This window comes from Penaeus chinensis, chromosome 42, assembly GCF_019202785.1.
Source record: "Penaeus chinensis breed Huanghai No. 1 chromosome 42, ASM1920278v2, whole genome shotgun sequence".
Lineage (NCBI taxonomy): Eukaryota > Metazoa > Arthropoda > Malacostraca > Decapoda > Penaeidae > Penaeus > Penaeus chinensis.
Genome location: NC_061860.1, coordinates 2898738 through 2925331, shown reverse-complemented (window position 1 = coordinate 2925331; position 26594 = coordinate 2898738). Strand labels below are relative to the sequence as shown.

The 26594-nt window shown below is 48.4% G+C and overlaps 1 protein-coding gene across 30 annotated transcripts in view; it reads right to left on the bottom strand.

Moving 5' to 3' along the window:
- Positions 1–1384: 1384 nt before the first annotated feature.
- The window catches only part of LOC125048035 (tropomyosin), a 51220-nt gene continuing 26010 nt past the window's right edge, over positions 1385–26594 (bottom strand). For 8 of the 30 annotated variants that reach the window (XM_047646640.1, XM_047646638.1, XM_047646639.1 and 5 more), the window contains 7 exons: positions 16332–16465; positions 14597–14714; positions 13669–13739; positions 11812–11887; positions 11365–11427; positions 8554–8623; positions 1385–2636 (listed from right to left, as the gene is read on the bottom strand). In XM_047646640.1, the coding sequence (XP_047502596.1) occupies positions 2554–2636; positions 8554–8623; positions 11365–11427; positions 11812–11887; positions 13669–13739; positions 14597–14714; positions 16332–16465 (615 nt within the window). In that variant the 3' untranslated portion in view covers positions 1385–2553. Of the gene's footprint in view, positions 3949–4661; positions 4789–8553; positions 8624–9720; positions 9784–10539; positions 10603–11364; positions 11428–11811; positions 11888–12388; positions 12460–13668; positions 13740–14596; positions 14715–15073; positions 15192–16331; positions 16466–26594 lie in introns of all 30 variants that reach the window. The other 22 variants (XM_047646648.1, XM_047646647.1, XM_047646628.1 and 19 more) reach the window with 15 other exon arrangements.

Sequence of the window (26594 nt, the reverse complement as noted above, 5' to 3'; positions counted from 1 at the left end):
ATCATGTTTATGAAAAGTAATTTTGGCAATTTTGCTGGGGGTCTATGACGGCCTCTAGGAGGAATGGTGCAGCGCTAATACTGATATTGCATCTTAGTATATGAGTAAGTCTTCTCCACAGTCTGACCAAGCCTTGTAGACAGGGCAGTTTGTTGGGGAAATGGAGACTGTTCTAGAGCAACTACTGAGGGAGGGTTGAGTTTAGGCAGGAATAGATTTGTCAGTGAAGTCATTAAGCTTAATTAATGATAATGCTATAGCTTGGGATTTGGATGTAACTGTGACAAGGCGGGGACGATCGGGGCAACCGCAGAAGGAAACTTTGACAACACACTCTTCTTCCAGCAATGCCTCCAAAAAAGTAAGCAGAGTAAGGGGCTGTGGGGGGATTACGAAAAATCGATCTCATTTGGCTGGAGTAAACCAAGTATTCAAGATATTTGTAGATGAGGGGGTAGTAGAAAGGCGGGGATATGTGGAAAAGGGAGTAGTAGTGAAAGAGGTGTACTACTGTGGAGTGGTGGACAATAAGGTTGCAGAGTAGTAATAAAGGAGGATGGGGGTAGTTGATGAAGAAAACAGTAGATGTTGAGAGAGTAGGAATGCTTCCTGGAGATTGAGTATTGACCCGGATGGATGATTTGAACTGGGCTGATGTGATAGTAGGTGTTGAGGAGGGGGTAGTAGCAGTGTTCAGTCATGGTGAAAGGTGAGCCTGGGATAGGGGAACCGGAATTGAAATCAGTGGGGTTATTTAATAAAGGGGCAAGCCTTGAAGCCCCCTATTAATGGTAGAGAACTTTCCATAAGTAAAGGATAGATCTGCATACTCTGTCTGTGCAGGCTTTGCTGATATGGCAGCTCTTAACATCTGACACTACCAGATTGATGCAGTGGCACGAGGACTGTTGACAGCTCTCCTAGTATAACTTTAAACACTTAGCATTTGCACATACATGAAATGAAGCAACATTGGTAATATAAAGGACTGAACATAGCAGAGTGCTGTTGTGAATTGACATTTTAAGCAACTAAACTATTAAATTTTATTCAATTTTTCCAAGTTTTCACCATTATACCAATTTTCTTTGCTTTTACCATATGAAAACCATTCTGGATATATATAAATAGTCTTGTCAAAGCATCAGGAATTATTTACCGTGCTATTTTCCCACTTGCATCTCTCTAGGCTTTAAAACAATGCTGAATATCATACAATAGCAATTTACGTTATCATCTTTTAAGCAGTCTTTGATTTATATTAGACAATTACAATGGGTTTCTTTACACAACTTATAACCCATGAGAGATTACTTTCTTGCAATACATATACTATACTCAGGCATAGAGTGTATTCACACAAAGGAGGAATCATACAAATACATTTTGTTTACAAAATTTATTACACGTTAAACAAACAGTGTACAATCATTCTGTAAGTATAAGATCCAGATTTAAAAGTTGAATAATATTATTAACTTATATATTATTGATAATTCATATATTGTAAATGCATGACGCATAAAAGGACTGATTGCAACTCGAGTTGAAGAAGGTGAACCTATGCACACCCTTACATACGGCAACAGAGCAAGAGAGACGTGGGCCGACTCCCAGGGCGAGGAACCCCAGCATGCGCCCCGATCCGCGAGAGAACGGGGGAGCCTTGGTGAGGCTCAGCGCCCTTTGGATCCCGGAGTTCGAGCGCGGCGCGCGAGAGCAGCCCCACGGAGCTGCCGTCGAGGGCCGCCCTGGACCTCCGGAGCCCCGGGACTCGGCCATTACACGGCGGACGTTAGCGTGGCGGGCCAGGCGGTGATGATTGGAGGTGGTGGTGGTGATGGTGTTGGTGTGGGGCGCGTCTCGGCCGTCAGTCAAGTCAGTCCGCAGGGGCGTGATCGTGCTGCGGGTGTGGACGGAGTAATGGCCTCCGCCCACACATCCGCGGACACGGACGCCCGTCCAAGCACCGTGTTAGCGCCCACCAGTGTGCCACATTTAGAATCCTGATAATTCTGAGAACGCCTGGTCCATCTCATCCGCAATGTTCTTATATTTTTCTTTTTCATTAACAAGTTCATCTGTAACAGATGGGTGAGATATTTTACAGGCAGTCCACCGGCTGACGGTGGCAGCAGCAGTGGTCCTAGGCTCATCTTACTGCCACTCGCTTCATCGTTGGTCATGGTCGTGTCGGGATAACAGCGTAAACAACAAAACAAATTCATTTGATAATAAATATTTATTTCTTTATGTTATTAAGCCATAGAATACATGAAACCTGTCCTTTTGAAATGAACTTCAAAATCTAGGTTCCTGAATAAAGATTACCTTTTAATAACATTAAAATTACCTATATGGCAGACTTCACCAACGTTATCGAATGATTTAGTGATGATATTGACTCAATCGAAGGTCAAATGCAACACATAAAAAGAAGGAAAAGTAAAAAGATTCTTATAAACTGAATGACATAAGCTTATGAAAAATAGGTTACAGGCCAGCTGAGGGCATAGGAAGAGAGATGGCAGAACAGTTTGGAGCAGAGAGTGTTTAGTAGCCAGACAGTTCGCTGAAAGTCTGGTCCAGCTCGTCGGTAATGGACTTGTACTTCTCCTTTTCGTTAACCAGTTCGTCTGCAAAGTAGAGATTAACAAACACAGGTCAATTAACACGGCCAAAAAAAAAAGAGTTAGTTCCCAGAAGCTGAAGGCGACTGAGGTGAGAAGAGAAGTTGTTGAGGAGAGTTGGGCGCCGAAGCCGCCGCCGCCGCCGCGTGTTAACACAATCTACTAGCAATCCATGACCAAGAACGACGACGTCCTAGTAGTAGCCTAGAGCTCGCTACTTGTGGTCTAACTGGGAGAGAAAAGGACGATTCCACCCACAGGTTCACTCTCTCCGGACACAAAGTTAACACACCTACCCACTTTCTCAGTATTTACATTAGCATCGAATCAAATAAAAAAATTTATACTAATTGTACATGTTATCCACAAAGTGAGAGCCTACTTGTTGAACAGCTGTACAAATTTACTTTTTCCAAGCCGTTACAACAATAAGCAAACAAGTTCCATAAAAGACCGGTAGATGGCAGTATCATAACAAGAGGCAGCCAGGCCTCCGACACAGCGGACTGGTGGAAGGGGAGGGAGAGAAAGGGGAAAGGTGCGGCTGGGCCCCTGCACCGAGACTATGCCCGCCTTCTAGCCCTGCCAAGACCCTGCTTTTGACGGAGGGCGCACCTGGAGGCCGGAGGGAGAGAGAGAGTATACTATAAATATATCCGAAACGCCAGAAGCCACATCAGGAGCGCCACTGCATCGGCACTGGGGAGGTGTGATGTTAGCTCCTACTACGGTTGTTCCTCCTCCCGTGCCGTGCGAGCCTGCGTTCCTGATGAGGTCCCGTGGCTGCACCATGACGCGTTGTGGGGTCTCCTCTCAAGTCTGCCGGCCGTCAGGGGTCGTGGAAGGGTAGAAGGGGGACGGCAGTCGAGTAGGGGGTGGGGATGGTAGGGGTGGGGAAGGGGGGAGGAAGGAAAGAAGGGGAAGTGCACGTGTCGGCCTCGACGCTGACGAAGGCGATCCTCCTCCTCCTCCTCCTCCTCCTCCTCCCTCTTGCCGACTACCCGACTAGCGGCGGGATGTCGGGGCGGAAGGGAAGTACAAAACAGAAAAGGGAGTAGAGCAGCTATTGGTAGTGGTGGTGGTAGTAGTGGTAGTAGTAGTAGTAGTAGTAGTGGTGGTGGTCATGGAGAAGTTCGGGAAAGTTATGAGCTAGTAGTAGTAGTAGAATAATAGTAGAAGTGGTGGTGGTGGTAGTAGTAGTGGTAGTAGTTTAGTAGTCGTCAGGGGTGGAGAGCTCAATAGCCAGACATTTCGGTGAAGGTCTGGTCCAGTTCGTCGGTAATGGACTTGTACTTCTCCTTCTGAATGACAAGTTCGTCTGCAAGGGAGAAAGCAGGAGAGAGACTGGTTAGTTCGGAAAAGGATATCAAATACACTTACGATCCTCAACCAGATGGCCGGGCTTGTTCACTCTGCACAAGCCCGCGATCGGAGTTGAGAATCGCAACACATTATTGTTAGCACCATTCTGGGTTATTAGTTTGCTATGTACTCACACAAATATGCACTCGCAGGATGCCCCACCTAGAACCAGCTACTGACGGATATCCTGGTAAGGGCACGTTGCTAACATGCTGAACAAAGTCATCTAGTGCCAGAAAGTCTCTCCAAATGATATTTTAAAACCCCTGGAATCCTGAAGTGTGAATGTTTCCTTTTCTAATCATGTCACGTTTGAACTGATACAATGGCATCGTCTGTTTTACTATGATTACGATTTTGATATCGCTGTCCCTTTAATCTTTACTGCATGGGTGGAAACTGATATCCGTGTATTCTGACATTAGTACCAACAGTGCATGTGATCCTTGAAACAGTATAAAGCAAGAAAACCTTTGATACCCATATGAAATAATGCAGAGACAAAATACGTTTACTGGGTAAGCACTGACCGAAGAAAGAGCGCCCCATCACCCAGCAAAAGAAAATAAAGTGTAGTAGTGTTCCTCTGAAGAGTGTTACGAAGCTTACGCCCCTCCAAAGGGAGGACGGGGCTGTTAAGTATCGAAACTTTGTGGTTATGATGCCAACCTGTGACTTTCTGCTTCTTCCAATGTGTCCTGGGCTTATTATGTCTACATATTCTGGATGTCCTGTAGGGTGGCTTCCATGTCTGCCTGGAGCAGCCTATTCTTATCTTTCTCAGCTACTAGATCGTCTGCAAACAAAACAAAACACACACACATGCAAGGTTAAATGAACAAACAAAAATTAATAAAATTAAACCGTGTATGAATGATCTATATTAAAAATAAATATCTACTGGTCAAACTAAGATAAAAAGGTACGCAAAAAACAATATCCAACATAAAGGGGTGTTAAGACAAACAAGTTACGGTAAAACACAAACTTATAACTAAACAACAGTTATTAGGTGTATATGTATATATATAATTCACACAAAGTAAATGAAAATAAACAACACACTCCATGCTACCAAAAGTAAAAAAATATACAAGCTAATTTCTACACACACGTCCTGTCACCCTGTGCCTTCTGGATCAACTGTCTCAACGAGTAAGCGCACGGTTACTCGTGTCACGTCCGGTCAGCCAGTACAATACTTACTCCATCTATAGGTATTTAATAGTGATCTCTCGTAAAATATACAGACAAAAATACCTGTGTGTATATTTAGATGTATGTGTAACTTTTCACCCCACTGAAACTTGTATGTTTTCCCGGCCCTGTGTACAATAAGAGGGACTGTACTGGCTGTACTCGAATCCATTCCGAGACTTGTGAGTAAAGCAACACGTCGGGCGTTTGGTCACTAGTTATGATAAAAAAAGCAAGGTCAAGTCGGGTCAATAAAGAGCAGGGAGACAGATAGCGAAGGGGGAGGGGGATGTTGAAATAGGTAAAACCTGTGAGGAGGATGTGAGGATTTTCCCCTGGCGATTTCACCATCCATTCACCTAGGTCTCGACAGCAAGTCAACACATCTCTAGTTCCTTAGCAAGTGTTATAACTGAGATTTCCCAATTGGGCGAGTTAAAAAATTGAAAAGCCATATGAAAACAAATTCTGTGTTGACTGCAGCCTTCTTCTGAGAACCTTTGGAGATGGACGGAGTGTAAACTGTATTCAGAAGGATAGTAGAAGTACTCAGTTGTAGTGAACTTGTACCGGGAGAGACAAGTAACCATAACGGAGGTGGTCCTGTGGTTCGAACTTCTCAACGGGTTTCAATTCGTTGCGTGTCCGTGTGAGAGAGAGAGAGAGCTGGAGAGTACCTGTCACCTGGGCGAACCTAGAATTGAACTGGGCAACGCACATGCAGTGTGGAGAGGAAGTGGGTGCAGTTAGGAGCTGCACGGTGCGTCTCGGGTGGAGACAAAAAAAAAAAGATTTATAAGGGTAGGAGGACGTCAATCTATTGCCTAAGCTCAGAGGCTCGAAGAAAAAAAAATCAAGTATATCTATGAAATCTAATACTCGGGGCAAAACCCAGTTATCACTAAGCATCTTGCTAATCAGTCACAAAAAGCATAACTATTGTTGCTTTAACAAGAGTCACTCTGAGCAAGGTAGCTGATTTCGGGGGAGTAAGGGGGAGGGGGGGGGGGGGGTGGCAAGTAACTGTACCTAGCATGTCACGGCACTTTCTTCATTGCTGGAGAAAGTGGCAGCAGGTTTCCAGGAGTCTAATACTAGTATAAAAAGAACTGATCTAAACTGTGAAGTCACTGTGGGCTTAGAGACAAGGTGTTTGGGGGAATTTGAACGTTATTTTGAACCAAACGTTTTTCATAATAATGTAAGAAAACCGTCTTAAATAATCCAGAAAGCAAATCCCTGAAAGCGTAAGCTTATCAAAAGAGATTGATTATTGTTTATCATGAGAGGGTAGGAAAGAGCATAAGAGGTTGTCGAGAGAGAAGGGGAGGAGGAGGAGCGTGCTAAGAATACAGCACTGTCCTCCCTCGCTCTCTCGTGAACGCTTCTTGTATCAACTACAATCAGTCAGAGGTTTCCAAGTCTTTTAAAAAGACAGGAGGGGGGCAGGGTACTATTGAGTGTGTTCAGCGCTCAGGATGAAGAGAGAGGAGGGCAGCAGGTCAGTTTGAGGTCATTATTATCATTGTTCTTTTTTTTTTTTTTTTGCAAGTCGTGTTATTACTGCTGGTCTTCCGAGTCTCTGCTGACGGACAGTTTAGCACTGCGCCGCCAACGCCTGTTCCCCTCGGCGTCGGATGCGGCCGAGGGAAGGCGCGGCGCCCTACGGTCTCTGATCCCCTCACTGGGGTAAGCTCGAGGTTTTCCGGTTTATGCTTTTTATAGACCAACAACTACGAACTCCTGCTTGGTAGGAGTCGTCAGGGGGAACACCCTTAGACGGGGCTACAACCACAACGGAAGAGCCGAGCCTATGGGCTCTCCGGCTACTGCTAGACCTAGGCTATCAACGGGCAGTGGAAAAAGGGGCTACTGTACAGGACTATATCCTAGAGTAGTCTTTCTCTTTCTCTGTCTAAGCTAGCTGCAGCACGGCTACCTACTCCTCAACACAAATATTCTCACAACAGTTTAAATGTCTTGTAAAGAAAAAAATAAAACTTAGAGAAATGCTAAGAACTTACTGCTTTTGAAAGATAAGTTAAGAAACTTGTTCATTAAAGATTACAAAATAAACAAAATGGTTACAAACAATTAAAGATTGAAAGGTAGAGAAAAAAAATTGCTTTGTTTGTATATACAAGTAATTGCAAAGATTAAACAAAAATTACAGTTCATCTCTGAGAGAGAGTAAATCAAAAAAGTAAAACAGACACTAATAGAAGGAGTGTTTAATTGTATTAGTCTAAGAGGGGTTGTTCTGTCACGAGAAGGGGGGGGTGAACTGGAACACGTGTTAGCAAGGCGAGTGGCTCGGCCAGACACTGCTATACTGACGGCAACAGTCTGCAGTTGCTTCAATTGTCATTCTTCATGGCAGGAAATAGAAGCGAAAAATGAAGATTAACTTAAAAAAATAAATAAATGGACAACGAAAGCTTGTTCCTCTGGCGCGGGGAGAGAAAAACACTTGTGCAGATGTTAGGCCCTGGCAGCAGTGGCGGTGAGGCGAAGAGAGAAATAATCAGTAACAGCCAATAGGAATGATGCCGATTCTAAAATAAGAAGCCGATGAATGAAAGGTGAAACAGAGTCGATTTCCGCAGTAAAGTTGCCACTGGTATCGTCTCTCTATACATACAGGGATATGTATAGAGACAACTCTAATATATACATCCTCTGGGGCGCCGACGGCCAAAGTGAAAGTACTTATGTGAGTGTAGACAGGGCGATAGCAGTGCCGTAGTCGATCAGGGTTGGGGGGGGGATGTCAAAGACATCTGGGCGAGGGGGGGTGACGCTCAACAATCAAGTACAAAGTCTATCTTTATCGATTTTTTTTTTCTTATTAGAAAGAAAAGGTTAAATTTGATAAATTCTCTGGTTCAAGTGAATTCAAAGGTGGCTTCGTCAAAGGCTTAGAGTGGGAACAAGTTTTTTTTCCCTTTAAATTGAATATGAACTATTATCATGATATCAAGAAAAACGAGAAAAAAGTTTGCTACGTTAGAAGGATTCATCTCGTGTGCCATATTTCCATGGCCAATTTAGAGCCAAGGGTGGAACTGAGCCAAAGTATTAAAAAAATAAAAGACAACAATTCACAAAGGACAATTTGGGGGATACGGGAGGAGACCAAGGGACACCGAGCCTAGTATTTCTTTTCATAATCGTTACAAGACGGTGACGACCTTACATAACGTAACATAACGTTGCAGTGACAGACGAGGGCACGATAAGTTTTGGGGAGTATACAAGTAGAGTGTGTTGTGTGTGTGTGAGACTTTGCGGTGTGAGGGTGAGGTGTAGTGTGCGTGGCTGTGCCTGTATAGTGCGTGTGGTGTCTGGAAGTGTCTATACGCACCTTCAAGCCTGTCGACCTCCTTCTGGAGCTTCTGCACAGACCTCTCGGCGAACTCAGCACGGGCCTCAGCCTGGTGGAAAGAAAGGGCACAAGGGGTCAGCGTCAGGAAAGGGACGGCGGGAGGAAAAATATATCGGTATGTCCATCCTATATTTCTCAGCGGGGGCTTTTGCACGATAAGCCCCCGAGCATATGCAGTAAAGTTACAACTACATACGCTTATAGGGAAAGAGAAAACAAATATAAAACATGACCAAACAAAAGCAACTAGCACATACGCACCTTTTCGGCCAATCAGCACTATAAAATACCATCACCTCCAGACCTTAACTTACAAGCAAGACACCAGCGGCAGTGCGAGAGGGTCTTGGGGCCGAGAGCGCAGACCAGAGGCACCCAAGACCCGTCACAGGCTGCACACACCCTTGGCATGACAGAAGCTGAGAAGTATGACCCCGTAAAATAAAGCTGATAAAGGCTCAGTCACGAAGAGAAGGAAACGTTCCTCCACCGAAATGAGAACGCACGGAAGACGTGCCCAAGAAGCAAAGAAGCAATGGAAGAAGAAGGAAAGAAGTCCGCGGTAGGTATGAATACCAACTGCTCGAAAATTTCACGCACAGGAATCTCCCAGGAAAAGTGTCTAGTTTTCGGACTGATATAAATGAAAAGGAGAGGATTCTGATGGGGGTTTCAGCTTGCAAGCACTGATGACCCAAGATTACAAACCATGAGGATTAAAATGAAGACGGGACAAGAAGAGAAAGGGGGGGAGGGGCGGGCGACAGATGTTAAAGGGGCAATCCCAGGCCTTAGAACCACCCAAAGAGTATAGTTCAAGCAAATCTGATTTCTGAAAATGCATCTGTAAGATCGTGGTTAAAATATGAGCTTCCTGAATATACTGCAAATATTTGAGGGGAGCAACGGTGGACGCGTGCATAAGAAATGTGAAGCATGAGCGTGCTAGACCAGACCGTGGATTAGTAAAAGCAGTTTTTTTTCTTTTAGAGTAAAGGCTAAAACGAAGCCTTTCCGTGGCACCGCGTCCAATTAATAGAGAGAGAGAGAGAGAGCAAGTCACCCAAATGCACAGAGAAAATAAACGAGCAAATTCCAGAGGAGAAAGGCGGGTGGCATCCGGGTAAAAGGGGGCGTTGGAAGTACCTCTCTCATGCGCTGGGATAACTCCTTGATCTGCTCCTCAAACGAGTCCTCCCTCTGTGCAGCCTAAAACAATGGGCAACAGGACTCGCGGTTAGGGTCATCAGGAGCTTTGTACACAACACTCAGCCACAGGGAAGGGCAATTAAAAAAACAAAAAATGATAAAAACACAAAGGGTTAACGAAGGCGGTGACTGCTTCGAACATCCGTCGATGGCTGCGCTGTTCAGTGGTTTCTCAGGGAAGTCTTACTCGAGGGTTAAACCGAGGCAGGGAGGAAAAAGCAGGATGATGTACTCGGAAGAAGAGAGTCGCGCGAAAAAAAGTGTACACTCCCACACAAGCACACAAACGCACACGTTCCCCTAAGTCGAGAGAAAGGACCTTGCGACAGAATCACCACACCGAGGGAAACGTGCAGATGAAGTGCCGCATTTCCAGAAGCGTAACACCCGTGTCATCCTACGCTTCATTATACAATGCAGCGCGAAGGACACGGATTTACAGCTTCTCGCTCGCAGCCCTCGCATATGCCGTCCCTTCGACTACCAACGCCAGAACCTTACCTTTCATTACTCGCCGATTCCCACGAAACATGCCAAGGACGTGATCAAATACGAGACAGTAAGAAAACACCAACTCCCCCATATAAACAAAGGAATGAGTAACTAAAAGGCTACACATGATCCAGGAAAAAAAAAAAAGAGAGAGCGGATAATCTACGACCTTGAGAAATGGAGGAAAAATTCATCCCTAGCAAACGAAGAGAGAGGGAAAAAGGGGGAATGAAGCGCGAGGTTCTACGTCCTTTGGGCCATTACCTCTCTCAAACTTTGTGTGATACTTCTCAGCTGTGTGTCCATCTTGTCTTCTCTTTGCGCAGACTGTCAGCGTTTTAGAGAAAAATGGTCTAGAGTTAGTATTCAAAAGAAAAACACACAAAAACTAATACCAATGGAAATGAAATTAGGTAAAAAAAGAAAAAAAAGAAAAGGGGTGTCTATCAATAGAATGCGGTCAGTCGCTACACACACGCACACAAACACACGGAGTTAGAGTCGGCCAAAGCAATTGTAGAAAGTTTTTATCATTATGTAATTTTACGTGAAACAGAACAAAACAAAAAAAAAAAAACTAATTTTATAAAAACACCACACATAATGTGCTTCCAATTAAACTGAGTAAAACAAAAAAAAACTTTCTAGAACAGCCTACGAATGCCGACGATAAGACCTCTGTTTTATCGCCAGCAACTCAAATACAAGAGAAATCCAAAAAAAAATAAAAAATAAAAACATCAAAATACAGGGTTAATAATCCTAAAGAGATGTTATTTTGGTAGCAACACGGCGCCCGCAGATCTGGCTGGGCCTACATCTGGATTATGGAATCTGTCAAGATACCAGTAAAAAAAAGAAAAAAAAAGGAGGAGGAGGAGGAGGAAGATTTGAAGGAGGAGGAAGAGAGAAATGAAAAGAGGCGATAAGAGAAGAAAAAAAGACCTGTGCGTCTCTCTCTCTATCTCTCCACCTCTCAATTCTCTCTTTCTCTCTCTCTCTCCAAACATCTAAAAACAGTGGGGGGGAAAAAACACATCAAAATCTACATCAACCCGGTTGCAATATCATCATCATCATCATCATTACCGCCTTCAGCTTGTTGGTAAGGGTCTTAATCTGCTCCTTGTAGGCTTCCTCGCGCTGGTTGGCCTGTTAGGAAGGTTAATGTCTTGTATATCAAGGAAGAGAGAAACGGAGAACCTTGGACGAGACGTGGGCATTACACTACCCAGCAATAAACAATGAAAAAAAATATATATACTATTTTGAAGATCACTATACTCGGTAACACGAAATCTTTTTCTTGGATACCTTGCTACATTAAGATTCTGATAAAACTAAAAGTACCAATTCCTTCGAACTGAGACCCGAAATGAACAAAAAAAAAAAAAAAAAAGGAACTGATTAATTCATAACTCTTTTGAATTGTGACTTAAACGAAGGAATAAAATCAAAAGTGAAGTTTAGCCCAATACACGATAGTTGAAATCTCATAAAATCATCCCAAGTTATAACTCGAAGGGCGATATTTACCTTCTCCTCAGACACCTCAAGGGACTTCAGGTTGTTGCCAACAACACGCAGCTCTTCCTCAAGCTCGACGATCTTTCTGCAAGTTGCAAAGGAGGGGAAGCGCCCGTGAGAAAGTGTTTTTTTGTTGTGCGTCTTTGCAAAGCAGGTATGGGTCTTTCTTGGCGTTACTTTTGGTGTGGAAAATATGTATATATGATGATGATTATTATTCATGAAGTTGATTATAAAAATTCAATCTTTGTTCAATTGACACTATACTAAACTTTGGCTATTCTCTCTATATTCAACAGCGAAATGGCTCTAAAACTATACAATGCAGACAGCAGATGGGCAAAAGGTTAAACATGCTAAGACACCTATAAGAAGTGGAAAAAAACAAAAATAATTGCGGCCCGGTGAGTGAGCGAGAGTGAACGAGAGAGATAGAGAAGAGAGAGAGAGAGAGAGAGAGACAATGGTTATGTGAGGGAAAGTGCGAAGCCCAATCTCCTCTACCCCCCCCCCCCCCCCCTCTCTCTCTCTCTCTTTCTCTTCCTCTTCCTCCCTCTCAAAGTCTCTCCCCTCCAAAAATACTCACCCTTCGGCCGCCTCTGCCCTCTCCTCGGCCCTCTCCAGGTCGTTTTCCAGCATGACGGACTTACGGGCCAGCTGGAGGGGGGTCCCGAGGCCAACAACACAGCATCACCACAACACAGCAATCAAACAAAGGCACTACAGTTACTCCAAGTGTTTTATCTCAAGATCATGCAGTGGTAACAAGTACTATAAATGGTGGATTATATATATAAATGTAGGTAGGTATGTAGGCAGGTGCTTGCTTGCCGGTATATATAAAAAAAGGGGAAAAAATCACAGCAAACTGAGGACTAAAGCTGGAGAAAATGAGGAAATACTTTTTAACGACAACACGAATGACCTGTGTGTGCGAGAGAGCATCTTCGCTAAGTTTCCCCCAGACTATGGGAAGCTCTAAAGAAGCCTCTGCCTGCAACACACACACAAGGAGGCCGTGCAATGATGGAACAAAAAAAAAAAAAAAAAAAAAAAAAAAAAAAAAAAAAAAAAAATGGTAAAGCCTCTAAAAGATCTACGATTTAAAAAAAAGAAAAAACATGCAGTCTTAAAAAAAAAAAAAAACAATAAATGAACTCACTCAATGTACAATATAATCAATACACAAATGAAAAAAATAACAAGAATGAGAAAGTATACAAGAGAAACGGAAAAAAAGCAAACTCCACTCCCACGAGGCAGTAACTAGAGCTGTGGCAAACCGATTTAGGCACAGATCCCAAGGCCTATGCACTCATACAAACACACACCTCTAGGGATGAACTATGAACCATTACTGAATACCCGCTGACACTTCCCCCTCCTTGAAAACAAACAAACTACCGTCCATGAATTAAATACAGAAGAAGCGGAGGGGGAGGAGTCAGCGGGTGCACTCGATTCGACTGCCGTTTTCTTGGGGTGGAGGCCAATGGAACGGATTCTCCTCGTTGCTCTACGTTTTCTCTTTCTTCCCGAGAGGGACTATTTTGATTGCAATTGGACTAGTGAACAGATGTAGAATGAATGTTCTTGAGGCTATTTGCAACGTAAATAAAGCGAGGAAGATCCGCCAGAGAAGTAAAAAATAAAACAACAACAACAATTTATTGCTGTTGCTGCTGCTGCATGCACAAACACACGAACACACTGGTGTCTACGGAACACTCCCTCCCCCTTCCCCCTCCGAAGGAAAGAATAAAAAGGAGGAGGAGGAGGAGGAAAGTTCATAATAAAAAGGAGGGAGGGAGAAAGCAGGCTAGGCTCCCGAACACAACATCGGGGACGTGAACAGCCGACACTCACGATTCACCAGTCTCGGCACGCTCCTCAGCACGCTCAAGGTCGGCCTCAACCATAGCCAGCTTACGGGCAACCTGCGGGTGTGGGGTTGAGAGGGACAGTGAGAGACAGCCAGACAGCCAGAAAGACACGCGTAGACACGGACAGAGAAAAGACACCAAAGAGAGAGACAAAGAGCAAAAGCGCCCGTTGGAAAAATAAATTAATAAATATGTGAAGGAAAGTCTTCATTTGCTCTTAAAGGAAATCACCGTGAAGGTTGGTTTGATGCTGTTGAGGTGATGAAAAAAAGGTAATTAATTTGATTTGAATGCTGATCACCACAGAGGGAAAAGTTGAAGAAATAAATTGAGCATCTTCGAGAATGACACAATAACTGATTCTATTATTATTTTGCAAGTTTCGAGGTAATGTTAGTCACACAAATTCTTATAAACATGTGTTAACAAGAAATCTAATACACGCCTGATTCATGCTAAATCTATACTGTTCATTGTTATTTCTTTTTGAAGGGGGGCAAACTGAACTATTTTGCATCTATATATATTTTGTAATTATGGTTAGTCAACGTCGAAAGATTTTTAGACAAGGACCTAAGAGTTGTAACTAAACTAGAGTTATTGTACTGAATACAGGAAAGTCAGATTGAATGAGGAAGACGGGAAAAGAAGGCTGTAATAGCAAGGCAGTCCTGGAACAACCCAAGTTCCTCAGACGCCGTGGAAGAAACACACACAAGTGAAACGTTAGCTGTATCTACAGGACGCGGCCGGCACACACTTCCGCTCGCTGGCTGGACGTAAACACACGCGGTTAGCAAATGTGAGGGAGAAGAGATAAATGAAGAAGAGGAAGAACGGGACACACAATTAATCATGATTATTATTATTGTTTTTATCCCTAAGGGACACTGCCTCCATGCGGCAATCACCTCGTCGTATTTCCTGTCGGCTTCCTCAGCCAGGAATCGGGCCTCCTTGAGCTGGTTCTCCAGGGCGTCCATGCGCTCCTCGTCGGACAGGGAGCGGTTCTCGAGCACCTTGCGCATGCTGTGTGGGGGAGGAGTAAGCCCAGGGGTTAGCGGGGGCAGAGAGGCCGCAGAATCTCACATGACTTATGATGCCTGTTCGTGCTGCTCTCCTGCTGCTCGCGCCTTCGCCTCTGCTCTTAGGAAACAAGATTAAAACCTCGCCGCAGAGGGACGCGCGTGCGCGTGCTAGTGGACGACTCAGGGAACAACTTGCAGAGACTTTCGCTCGGTGGAGAAATGTCCCCTTCTGAAAAGTGTGACTTCCCCGCCACTGCCTCCCTGGGTCGTCCACCTTCCCCTGCCGCGGGTGCGCGTCGGGGCGGCCCTCCGAGGGCCCATGACCGACTGTCAACCCAAAAGGCTTCGCAACGCTCGTACCTCTTCGTACTTCTTGTCAGCCTCTTCGGCAATGTGCTTTGCCTGTGCGAGCTGGGCCTCCAGGATGCCCACTCGGTCGTCCTCCATGTTGGCTCGGTTCTCCAGGCATTTGCGGGCTCTGCGAGGGGGAGGGTAAGGTGGAGGAAAGGTGGAGAGAAGGTGGAGGGTAAGGTGGAGGGGAGGTGGAGGGTAAGGTGGAGGGGAGGTGGTGGGGGCGACGGACGGACGGACGGACGAGGTGTTGGGTGGTGGAGATGGTCCCAGGAAAGGCAGCGTCCAAATTTCAGGAGAGGAAGTGACAACACAAGTTATTATTACGGCAGTGATTAGGACTAGCTAGCTAACTTCTCTTAACTTAACCTTCTCTAGCACTGGATGGGTAAAGTAACTTCAAGTAGTCTAAGAAATGATAATAGATATCAAACCAACAAGACAGTCATTTGAAATATTCTCTTCTTATACCTAAAGGAGAAAAAAGGCTGAATCTCTACACCCTGAGCTGAACTAATAATCAAGTAGCTGAATACTTAAGAACCGTGAGAGAGACGGCTGCTTCGTGGACTGACGAAGGGCCAAGAGTTGCACTTACCTGTCGTGGCCTCGTCAACCCGAGTGCCGGGGACGAGCGGCCACATGGCACCACCAGTAAAGGCGGCCAACTCGGGCAACGTCATGTTAAACTACTATTTCCAAAGAATTCCTATATATATATGCGTATTATATTCTCTTTTTCGAGACTCTCATTCTCTCCCCTTTATTTTTTTGCATTTCTTTTGTGATTTTTCTTTTTTTCGTTTTTTGCGATTTATTTCCGCGTGTTCAAACAAGCAGTACTAAGGCTCGGCTGTGGGTGGCCGTACGTAAGGTGTGCGAACAGGGCTGAGGGCGGCCCCTGCGGGCGCCCCCCGCCGCCCCCCGCCCCTCTCCCTGCACACCCGCCGCAGCCGTCGCCGCGGCCGCTCGCCCCGCCGCTGCCGGTCCCCGCCCGCAGCCGCCCGGCGCCGCCCACCGCCCCCGACGCCGCCGGAACCTCCCAAGAGGCCGGCGGCGCGCGGCGGCGGGCGTGCGGGCGCGGCGGCGCGGCGGCGAGGCAGGCGTGCGCGCCCGCGAGGGGGGGCGGACGGGTCAGAGCGCCTCCTGCGCCGCCTGCTCGGCCTGCAGCGCGGCGAAGAGGCGCTCGACCTCCGCCCCGATGTCGGCGATGCGGGAGAGGAGGTGGTGGGCGCGGGCGTCCTGGTCGTCCAGCACGGATACTGACCGCTCGGACTCGTCGGCGGCCTGGGAGGCCTCGGCCAGCTTGGTGGTGGCGGTGTTGAGGCGCTCCTCAGAGCGCTCCAGGTCCTCCTCGAGCAGCTGGATGCGGCGGTTCAGAGCGGCCACCTCGCCCTCAGCCTGCAAGGAGAAAAGGGAGGACGCAATCAGAGTACCGCCTTCGGGAGAGTCCAGGTGGGTGCACGCAGCCGTACAGCCGTCACACGCACACGCACGCATACGCATACGCACACGCACACGCACGCGCTCAAACACACGCTCAAACACACGGTCTCGCTGACACCCTCGCTCGCACCGATTCACTCACAGGAGCTAAATGGGATGATTTCGTGTAGCAATCGTTTTACTGAAGCAAATAATAAAATCGGACCATGATTAGCAAAAGAAGGCCGTTCTACTGAGAGAGCAAATGCCAAATAAAAAGTGAAAAAACATATTATAGAGCAATTAATCTACTGATATTTATATGCAAATAAAGAAGAACAATAGTGAGTGAAACAAAGAACCTTGAATATGACAAAAAGCATTATTGGAAATTATCAAAATAAATATTCATATATTCATAGAACAAAAGGAAAAAAAAGGGAGAAAGTATCGTCATTAGATTCGCCAGGAAAGAAATGCAGCAATTGCGTCTACTGGTACGAGAGAGAGAGAGAGAGAGAGAGAGAGAGAGAGAGAGAGAGAGAGAGAGAGAGAGAGAGAGAGAGAGAGAGAGAGCGAGAGAGAGAGAGCAAGAGAGAGAGAGCAAGAGAGAGAGAGCAAGAGAGAGAGAGCAAGAGAGAGAGAGCAAGAGAGAGAGAGCAAGAGAGAGAGAGCAAGAGAGAGAGAGCAAGAGAGAGAGAGCAAGAGAGAGAGAGCAAGAGAGAGAGAGCAAGAGAGAGAGAGCAAGAGAGAGAGAGCAAGAGAGAGAGAGCAAGAGAGAGAGAGCAAGAGAGAGAGAGCAAGAGAGAGAGAGCAAGAGAGAGAGAGCAAGAGAGAGAGAGCAAGAGAGAGAGAGCAAGAGAGAGAGAGCAAGAGAGAGAGAGCAAGAGAGAGAGACAGAGAGAGATAAAACTTGAACGAGAAAGGGCGAAAGAGAGAGGCAGACAGTCGGAGACCGTCAACGCTCCTCCTTCCCCCCAGCAAGCAAGCGCCTGGCGAATCTCAATCACCCCACTTCCTCCCAGGGAAAGAGAACACAATTGGAGAATTTTATGGACAACCAGAAACATGTTTTTATTTTATTGGGACAGCATACGATAGAAGGTAAATTTGAATGGTAACAGAACAGAACATAACAATGTAGAAAAGAAAAGAAAAGAAAAGAAATAAAACGATTAAATAAGACACATCACGTAAATTAAAACCACTGGAAAATAAAATAAAAGAGAAATCGCATTATTAATCAATCCTTCATACATAACATACACGTCTTGGCAACATCAGGAGTAAGGGAAAGGTGTTCATCAGCAAGACAAAATAAATGAATGAATAAATCAATAAATCCGGCCTTGTGTTTTATTTATATGTCACCAGATTCCTTTTTTTTTTCTCCAAATATTGATGTAGGCCTATTTATGGAGGCCTATTAGGGGGTACTGTGAGATGTGAGGATATCTGTTACTCCCCCTCCCTGGCCTACCAACGTCCCTGAGCCTATTGAAAATGCAGAAATCGCTCGGCAGCCCTCTTTAGGAGTTTCTCTGGGCATTCGACGTGTCCGGGGAGTGGTCATGGCCATACAGACACACGGACACGCGGTCACATGGCCATCCAGACACACGGACACGCCGACTCGGTGGGCTGGCTGGCAAGGCTGGCGGGCGGGCGAACACCTGTGAGCTCGAGTCCAGCTGAGCGTCGCGCCGAAGCCCAGCCGAAGCCCAGCCGTCGAGCGGAGTCCCATGACCCCGTCGCTAATCACCAGGAAACGTCCCAAATTCGGGGCCTCCTCTTCTCGCTCGACGTCGACGGTAGCGACGGCGGCGGTGCGATACGGACGTACACGTAGACGTGCACATGCCGCAGCGCACACGGCCGACCCGTCCCTACATGGCTCGCTCACAATTTCTGCATTTTTCGGTCAGGGGCGGGGCGGCGGCGGCGGTCGGCCGTCGGCTGGAGGGAGGGGGGGTGAGGGGATCTGGAGGCGCCCTTGGGGCCTGTGACTCATACAGGGACTCCCTTGGCTGCCCTTATAAGGAGGCCGTCTTCTCATTGATTCCTCGCCGCCGCCTTGTGAGGGAAGACGGGGAGAGGGAGCTGGGGAGATGAAGAGGGAGGGAGGGAGGAGGGAGGGAGGAGGGAGGGGGTGAAGGGAGCGTGACCTCGCCGGGGTGAATACGGGCAACAACAGTGGCCTCCCTCGCGCCCGTATCACCAGCGGGCGGCCACGCTCCCGCTACAGAGAACAGAGGGAGGCAGGGAGGGCTACGGGATATTTACCATCCCCACCACTCCCCCCCTCCCTCTCTCTCTCTCCCTCTCCTCCTCCTCCTCCTCCTCCAACCTCACCCTCACCGAAGCCCAAGCCCAGCAGCTGACGGAGCCCCAAGCCCAGCTGGAACGTGCGTGCTGGTACAACTTCTGCTCCCCATACTCTGGGCTGAGGAGCGGGGCGACCTAATCCGGCAGCCCCGTTACCTCTTGACAGAAAATTCATAATGAAGGATGGACACTCGATATACACCATAAATGACCCACATGTTGCTATAAATCGTTAGGCTGAATCATCTGAATTATCCGCGCGTCTTTCTTCCTTAATTTCGACTACAAATAACTAGTAAACACATTCGGAAAACCAATATACTTTATACACTTAGATGTCGCTTGTGCGTTGCAGGCAGTGCATCGCGAGCTCGCCTTTAGCAACAAAGGGGAAAGGGGGCAACAGCCACGCCAAGCGCGACCACCAACCTCCACTCGGATCCCTTACTCTGAAACAACTCGATCCCAAACCAAACCAGACTCACTGATGTTACGGGAAAGAGTCACCGTATTTCCCCCCCCAATCAAGCCCGATTCGGCTCGATTCCCCAATCGCGTTCGCACCGAGATGATTATTGGAGAGGAGAGAAAGCACGGGCTGCAGTGGGGAAGGGGGCAGAGGGAAGGGGGAAGGGAGGGAGGGAGGGGGGGGGGGGACGTGGAAGTCATGAACCCTCGCGGTCGACACTTGGAACCTTAAAACTAGAGCGAGAATCGAGGTTAAGTGTCAGCATTTAGTGGGGAGGGGAAGGAGGGAGGAAGAGAAAAAATGAAAAAGAGGTGGAAAATGGGAAAAGAAAAAGAGAGAAAAGATAGAAGAGAGAGAGAGAGAAAAGATAGAAGAGAGAGAGAGAGAAAAGATAGAAAGAGAGAGAGAGAGAAAAGATAGAAAGAGAGAGAGAGAGAAAAGATAGAAAGAGAGAGAGAGAGAAAAGATAGAAAGAGAGAGAGAGAGAAAAGATAGAAAGAGAGAGAGAGAGAAAAGATAGAAAGAGAGAGAGAGAGAAAAGATAGAAAGAGAGAGAGAGAGAAAAGATAGAAAGAGAGAGAGAAAAGATAGAAAGAGAGAGAGAAAAGATAGAGAGAGAGAGAGAGAGAGAGAGAGAGAGAGAGAGAGAGAGAGAGAGAGAGAGAGAGAGAGAGAGAGAGAGAGAGAGAGAGAGAGAGAGAGAAAGGGTGGGAAAAGATAGGTAGAAACAGATAGACAGATATAGACAGACAGTGATAGACTGGCACGGCTCGGCCTCGGGGCAGGCAGAGCGGTCGGGGCAAGAGCGGCAGCGTCGGCGTGCGCGCGCCGTGGACGGGGAGGTGCAGGAGGAGCCCGGCTGAGGTGGGTCGTGTGTGATCGCCCCAATGCCTGGGTAGTGGCAGGGTGGGCACGCACGCTCCATGCCCATGTTTGGACGCACCCCCACCACCCTCCTCTCGCTGCTGCTGCTGCCGCCCCTGATGCCCCCCCACCCCCTCTTCGCCCTCGTCCCCTCCCTCCGGCCGTTCAAGTGGCCTCATGACTGTCTCAATTTTGATGAGCCCCGTTCATTATGCTCTCATGGCTGCGACGGCCGAGGGAAAGAGGGGGGGGGGGGGGAGGCCTTCGGCTCATGTCCTCGTCACCTGAACTGCCTCGGGTGTCTTCCTCGTCTTTTCTTCTTCCTCTTCTCTCCTTCCCTTTTCTCCTAAGAACTGAGAAGAAGGAAGGGGAGGAGGAGGAGGAGGAAGAGCGTGTGGAGGAGCCATAGCCACCTACCCCTTCAGCCGCCTCACCTCCTCCTTCCCCCGACTGCTGCGAAGAGGAGGAGGAGGAGGAGGAGGAGGACGAAGGAGCGACGGCCGGAGGAGCGAGTGTGTAACGGTGCGGAGGCCCAGGGCGGACAAGGCGCTGATAGCGAGGCGACCAACTGTTATCGCATTCGGAAGTGTGACCCGCGAGACGACTGCTGCTCAGGCGCTCGTCGTCGTCGTCGTCGTCGTCATCACCATAATCACCCTCCTCCTCCTCCTCCTCCTCTCCCGCTCCTTGGTCCCCGCCGTCATGGCGTGGCTCCCGCATGAATACCAAAAATGCAAATCGCCAATACCTATTCAATCATCCCGGATTCAGTTAGGTACGGCAGCTCGGCAACAATCGCCGTGAAGGTAAACAGCTGTTCGCACACGTCATGCTCGCTCTCTCTTCATATCCCAGCCTTTTAGCCTACCCTCTCTCTTTCTCTTCGCCTGACGTAACCCGCCGACAAGTCAACCCCACAGCGTTAAGAAGGAAAGAATCCCGCCAACCTGTGCTTCAGCCTCGCAAGCGCCCCGACCCCCGAAGACGTGCGGAGGTAAAACATTATCGCCGAACTGCGCACTTTAAGCGTTTAAACATCTCTCGACTGCGGGACGTAAGCCCTCGGTGAGCCGGGCGGAGGAGGGCCACGCACGTTCCTCGCCCGGCGCCACGAGGAAGGGAGAGGAGAGGGGCGGAGGACGAGGGGAGGTGCATCCTCGCTCCTCTTGCTTCCCCTCTGGATGAGAGAGGGGGAGAGAGGAGAGGAGGCAGAGAGAAGTGGTAGTGAGATAGATAAATATATAGAGAGCGGATGGATATATAGGAGAGGGAGAGGGGGAGGAGCTAAGAAGGTGCAACAGCAAGGAGGAAGAGGAAGGAAAGACGAATTGAGGAAAGAGCAGGGGGGTGGGGGGGGGAGGAGGTAAAGTGGCCTGAGGCTGTAATCACGAATCATCCCTAATCACATAATCATGATCATCACGGCCATACACGCACACCGGTTGGTTGCGGCGGCGGTGAGCGGCCAACGACACTGCATGGGCCACTTCACCGGAGGACGAGGATGCGAGGGAAGAGGGAAAAAGGGGAGGGATGGGGAGAAGGAGGAGATGACGAAGACCGAAGAGGAGGAGGAGGTGGGAGGAGGAGGGGGAGGGGGAGGAGGAGGAGGAGGAGGAGGAGGAGGAGGAGGAAGAGGAGGAGGAAGAGGAGGAGGAAGAGGAGGAAGAGGAGGTAGAAGGAGGTGGAAGGAGGAAGGGGGAAGGAGGAAGGGGGAAGGAGGAAGGGGGAAGGAGGAAGGAGGAAGGGGGAAGGAGGGAGGAAGGAGGAGGAGGAAGAGTGCAGTGAAGTAGAAGTTTTGAAACGTGCAGACAAGAGAGCAAAGACTGCGAAGGTAAAGGAGTAAAAGTAAGGAGAAGAAGAAGAAGAAGAAGAAGAAGAAGGAGGAGGAGGAGGAGGAGCCGGAGCAGGAGTCTATGACCATTTAAACGATACTGCAGCAGCAAGGCTTGGACCGTCCGCTCGCCCCCCTTGGCATCACGACTTGGTGGTGATAGTGGCTCTCTGGGAGGCGAGGCGGCACACACATCGGAAGAGCTGACTAAGTGTTTACGACTGAGGGTATTGACAGAGAAAGAAAGAGAGAGAGAGAGAGAGAGAGAGAGAGAGAGAGAGAGAGAGAGAGAGAGAATAAATAAAGTGAGAAAGAGAGAGAGAAAATAAGGAAAGGCTGGGAGAGTTGAAAGAGCGCGAGATTAAGGTGGAAAGAAAGAGGGGGGGAGGGGGGAGGGGAGAGGGGGGGTGGTTGCGAGTTCGTGCGAGGGAGGCGAGGGAGCTAGTTGACCCTGCCCTATATACTCTCATGAGGAACCGCCACAACTCGCCTCATAACTCACAACTCGCAACTCTTACTGTGACACCTCACAGAGAGAGAGAGAGAGAGAGAGAGAGAGAGAGAGAGAGAGAGAGAGAGAGAGAGAGAGAGAGAGAGAGAGAGAGAGAGAGAGAGAGAGAGAGAGTCCTCCTGTTTATCTTTACAGAGGGGAAAAGAAAGGGCGGAAAAATGTACTTCGAACAAAGGCAAGTGTTCTTATAATCCCGATCCAAGAACTCTCAGTTGCGAACCGAGATAAGATAGCTCTCCCTTCACCCCCCAACCCCTCCCCCCCCAAAAAAAAAGAAAGAAAAAAATCGTATTCTCTTATCATCCCCGTTAAACACTTTTTTATATACGTTATCTGAACTCTGCATCTTTTTTTTTTTTTCTCTCTTTCTCTTTTCCCTCCGACGACATTAATCACTCTCTCGAACAGTCACTACGAAAGACATGTAAAGCGAGGAGCATGAAAGCGCCCCCTCAAAATAGACGATGTGGAGGCAAAACGAAGATGTTGAGACGCCTCTGTAAGAATGAGCAAGGAGTGAGCGTGGGGGGAGAGGAGTGGGGGGGAGAGGGGAGGAGGAGGGAGAGGAGAGGACGAGGGAAGACGAGGAGGAGGAAGAGGAGGAGGAGGAGGAGTAAAAGGGAAGAGGAGAGGAGAGGGAGGAGGGAAAAGGAGAGAGGAAGACGAAGGAAAGTAGGTGGAGAGAGGAAAGAGGATGTGGGAAGCGTGGAAGAGAGAGGGAGGGAGGGAGGGGAAGGGGAGGAGATGATGGCGTGAGTGTGGTTGGAGTCCGGGTGAGCATGACAAGGAACTTATGAGGGAGATGAGAGAGGGGGGAATGAGAGCGAGCGAGAGGGAGGGAGGGAAGGAGGAGGACAGAAAGGGAAAGTGTAAAAGAAAGTGGAGAGGTGGAGGAGTGTAGATAAAAAGAAATACGTGGCTAAGGAAGATGCAGATGAGGGGGGAGGAGAAGAGAAAGACAGAGAGAGAGAGAGAGAGAGAGAGAGAGAGAGAGAGAGAGAGAGAGAGAGAGAGAGAGAGAGAGAGAGAGAGAGAGATGAAAGCTAAAGTCAGAACAGAGAAACAGAGAAAAGGAAGACCACGAAAGAGAACGAGAAGAAAGAAAAGGGAGAGGAATAGGGGCAAGGAGAATGAGAAAGGCTAGGCGTGTAGAGCTTAGGGCCCGAACACAGAGGTGAGTCTGTGCATCCAGCCAGTCTAACCTTACATCAACACACTCGTGTCCGCATAGCATTTCAACACCATCTTATACAGCAACTTTTGTTTGTTTGTGCGGGGAAGGATGGAGGAGGAGGAGGAGGAGGAGGAGGAGGAGGAGGAGGGAGCATAGAGAGGAGTAGACGGAGGAGGAGGGAGCATAGAGAGGAGTAGACGGAGTAGGAGAAGAGGAAAGGAGAGAAGGAGGAGGAGCACGGGGGGGAGGGGGACAAGGAATCAGGAGATGCCCAACTTCTTCCCCACTTGGGCATTGTACTCACTCGGGCATTCTTCCCTATCGTGCCCAAGAAAGGAGGCGAGAGGCGGCGCAAAGCGGGCGTCTACCAAAGGGACTCGAACCTCGTGAAACTGCTGGCACTGGCGACAATACGATAGCAGTCCCTGATCTCCGAATAAGCCCATCAAATGACAGCCCGACAGCCCCCCACGCGATCACAAGCACCACCTGCACGTTGCTTGCTCTGGGAGGAGGAAAAGTAGCCGGTTTCGACTCCAGACCGACCGGTTGGAGGGCGATCGACGTCGAGTCAAGTGAGCTGGCTCGTCCCGTCTCACTGGGTCTCGCTGTCGCCGTCTCCCCTGCCTCGGCACTGGGCAACGAAGTCATGAATAACTCGCAAAAAAAAGGAGACACGCAATAGAAGAAAAGATAATTGAATGGTGAAATAGAGAGACTGTGGGCGTGGGAGGGACTGGCGAACGAATAAAGAGGGTCAGAACCATCGTGGTATGTACTACAACTGGTTCATGACGTTACATGTGTGAGTGAACTTTTGACTAAACATTCGAGGTGCTAACGTCAGGGTGCAGCTCTGGCACAGAAAGAAAGAGGAAGAGGAGTACGGAGAGAGAGAGAGAGAGAGAGAGAGAGAGAGAGAGAGAGAGAGAGAGAGAGAGAGAGAGAGAGAGAGAGAGAGAGAGAGAGATTTAGGAGGAGTGAGGGAGAAGAAAGAGATGAGAGGAAGGAGAGAGAGAGAGAGAGAGAGAGAGAGAGAGAGAGAGAGAGAGAGAGAGAGAGAGAGAGAGAGAGAGAGAGAGATAGACGTTCACACCACCAGAGGCACCCTCTCGCTCAGCCAGCAATGCAATATCAGCCTTGAGGGCGAGTGTTGCAAGGCACACTCTAGCTTGCCCTCGAGGGTGTCTGCTGCTACTCGCCGCCGCCAGCTCGAAGATAAACAACAGGACCCTTTCCGAAGTGAACTCATCGCCGCGTTTGGGAAATGACGAAGCCGAGATAATAGAAAAGTGAGAACAAGAGTTAAAAAAAAAAAAAAAGTAAAAAAGAAAATTTAAAAAGAGGAGAAAGAAGAGACGAGAAAGACCCCGCTGGCTGCCTCGACTGCCCTCAACCCCTCGTTCACCGGAGCGGCGTCCCAAAGCCATTGCAGTTCAACTCGCAGCATGCTTTGCAAGGGGATGAGTCGGGCCTTTTCATTGGGGGCTCATCCCCGCTACGACGGCCGTCACCATCGTCCCAAGGTTGCAGAGCAAGTTCAAGATGTGCAACAAGGCGCAGAACTGGAAATTCCGAATTCTTCAATGAAAGAACGAGAAAAAAAGGAAGATAAAAAAAAAAAGACAAGGTGAAGCGACACGGCGAACCACTACAGACATGCTTACATCTTGGCTGATGCACTGATCTTTCAACGTGGCAAGAAGAGAGAAAATCGTCTCACAAATTAACCTTTCGGATTTATCAGTAGAGTCGCAGCGCCCTCTATCTTTCTTATCTTATCAGGACTCTCGCCGCCTCGACATCCGGCCCCATCCGCTCTGCCCTTTCGAGTTACTTAACTCTCGCTCGAGTATCCAGCCCTATTACCCGTGGAATAGAATGATGGGCGATGGAATAATTACAATCAAACCGTCCCCTATTTAAGGGCAATGATCTGTCCTGCCATTTAAGAGGAGCGAGAGAGAATAAAAGAGAATGAGAGAGAGAGAGAGAGAATGAGAGAGAGAGAGAATGAGAGAGAGAGAGAATGAGAGAGAGAGAGAATGAGAGAGAGAGAGAATGAGAGAGAGAGAGAGAGAGAGAGAGAGAGAGAGAGAGAGAGAGAGAGAGAGAGAGAGAGAGAGAGAGAGAAGTGACAAACAGAAACAGACCGAAAGCCCCCAACACTTTGGTTGGAGAGATGCGTCACCCACCAGGTATGCGGAGGGTGAAAGTGCGCGGGGACTGGCGCTATGGGTGACCCACGATGCTCGCCCCCCCCCCCCTCTCTGCTGTTCCTCTCAGCATCGCCTTGGGTCACTGAGAGGGGGGGTGGAGGGGTCGCTGAGGAAGGGAAAAGGGAGAAGGAAACCGCCGTGAGGACTGCCTCCATCACCCTTCGTACAAAGCGCTCCAGAGGCCAGAGTCCTTTGGCGTCCCTTCCTCACCCCCTCCCACTAACACAATACCTATCAAATCTAATGGAAATCTATCGCCGATGCTTGTCCCATTTGTGACCAATTTAAGCATGGCGGGCGTGGCAGTGGGCAAACCGTGGGCGGGGGTGGGCGGGGGAGGAGAGGCGGAGGCGAGGTTACGTGAATGAGGCGAGGGAGATTTAACTCACCCCCTCCCCCCCACCACCTTCCACCCCTCGCGCCGTCCCCTCTCCCTACCACGCCACCGATACCAGCGTACCAACATCCCGCCTACGCCCACGTAACATCACAAACCTCGTCGCGTCATGTTGTTGCCGCCCCACTCTGCCGAAAATCCGCCCATCCCGCCCGGAACTTCCGTGCACACACGCCCACAACCCATGATGTACACATGGAAGTAGGGGGATGGGCGGAGAAAGAGACAGAGAAAAGGGTGTGGGGGGGAGTAGCTATGTATACAACCGCGGAAGTGCACAGAGACCACACCTACACGCGGAAACACGGTTAC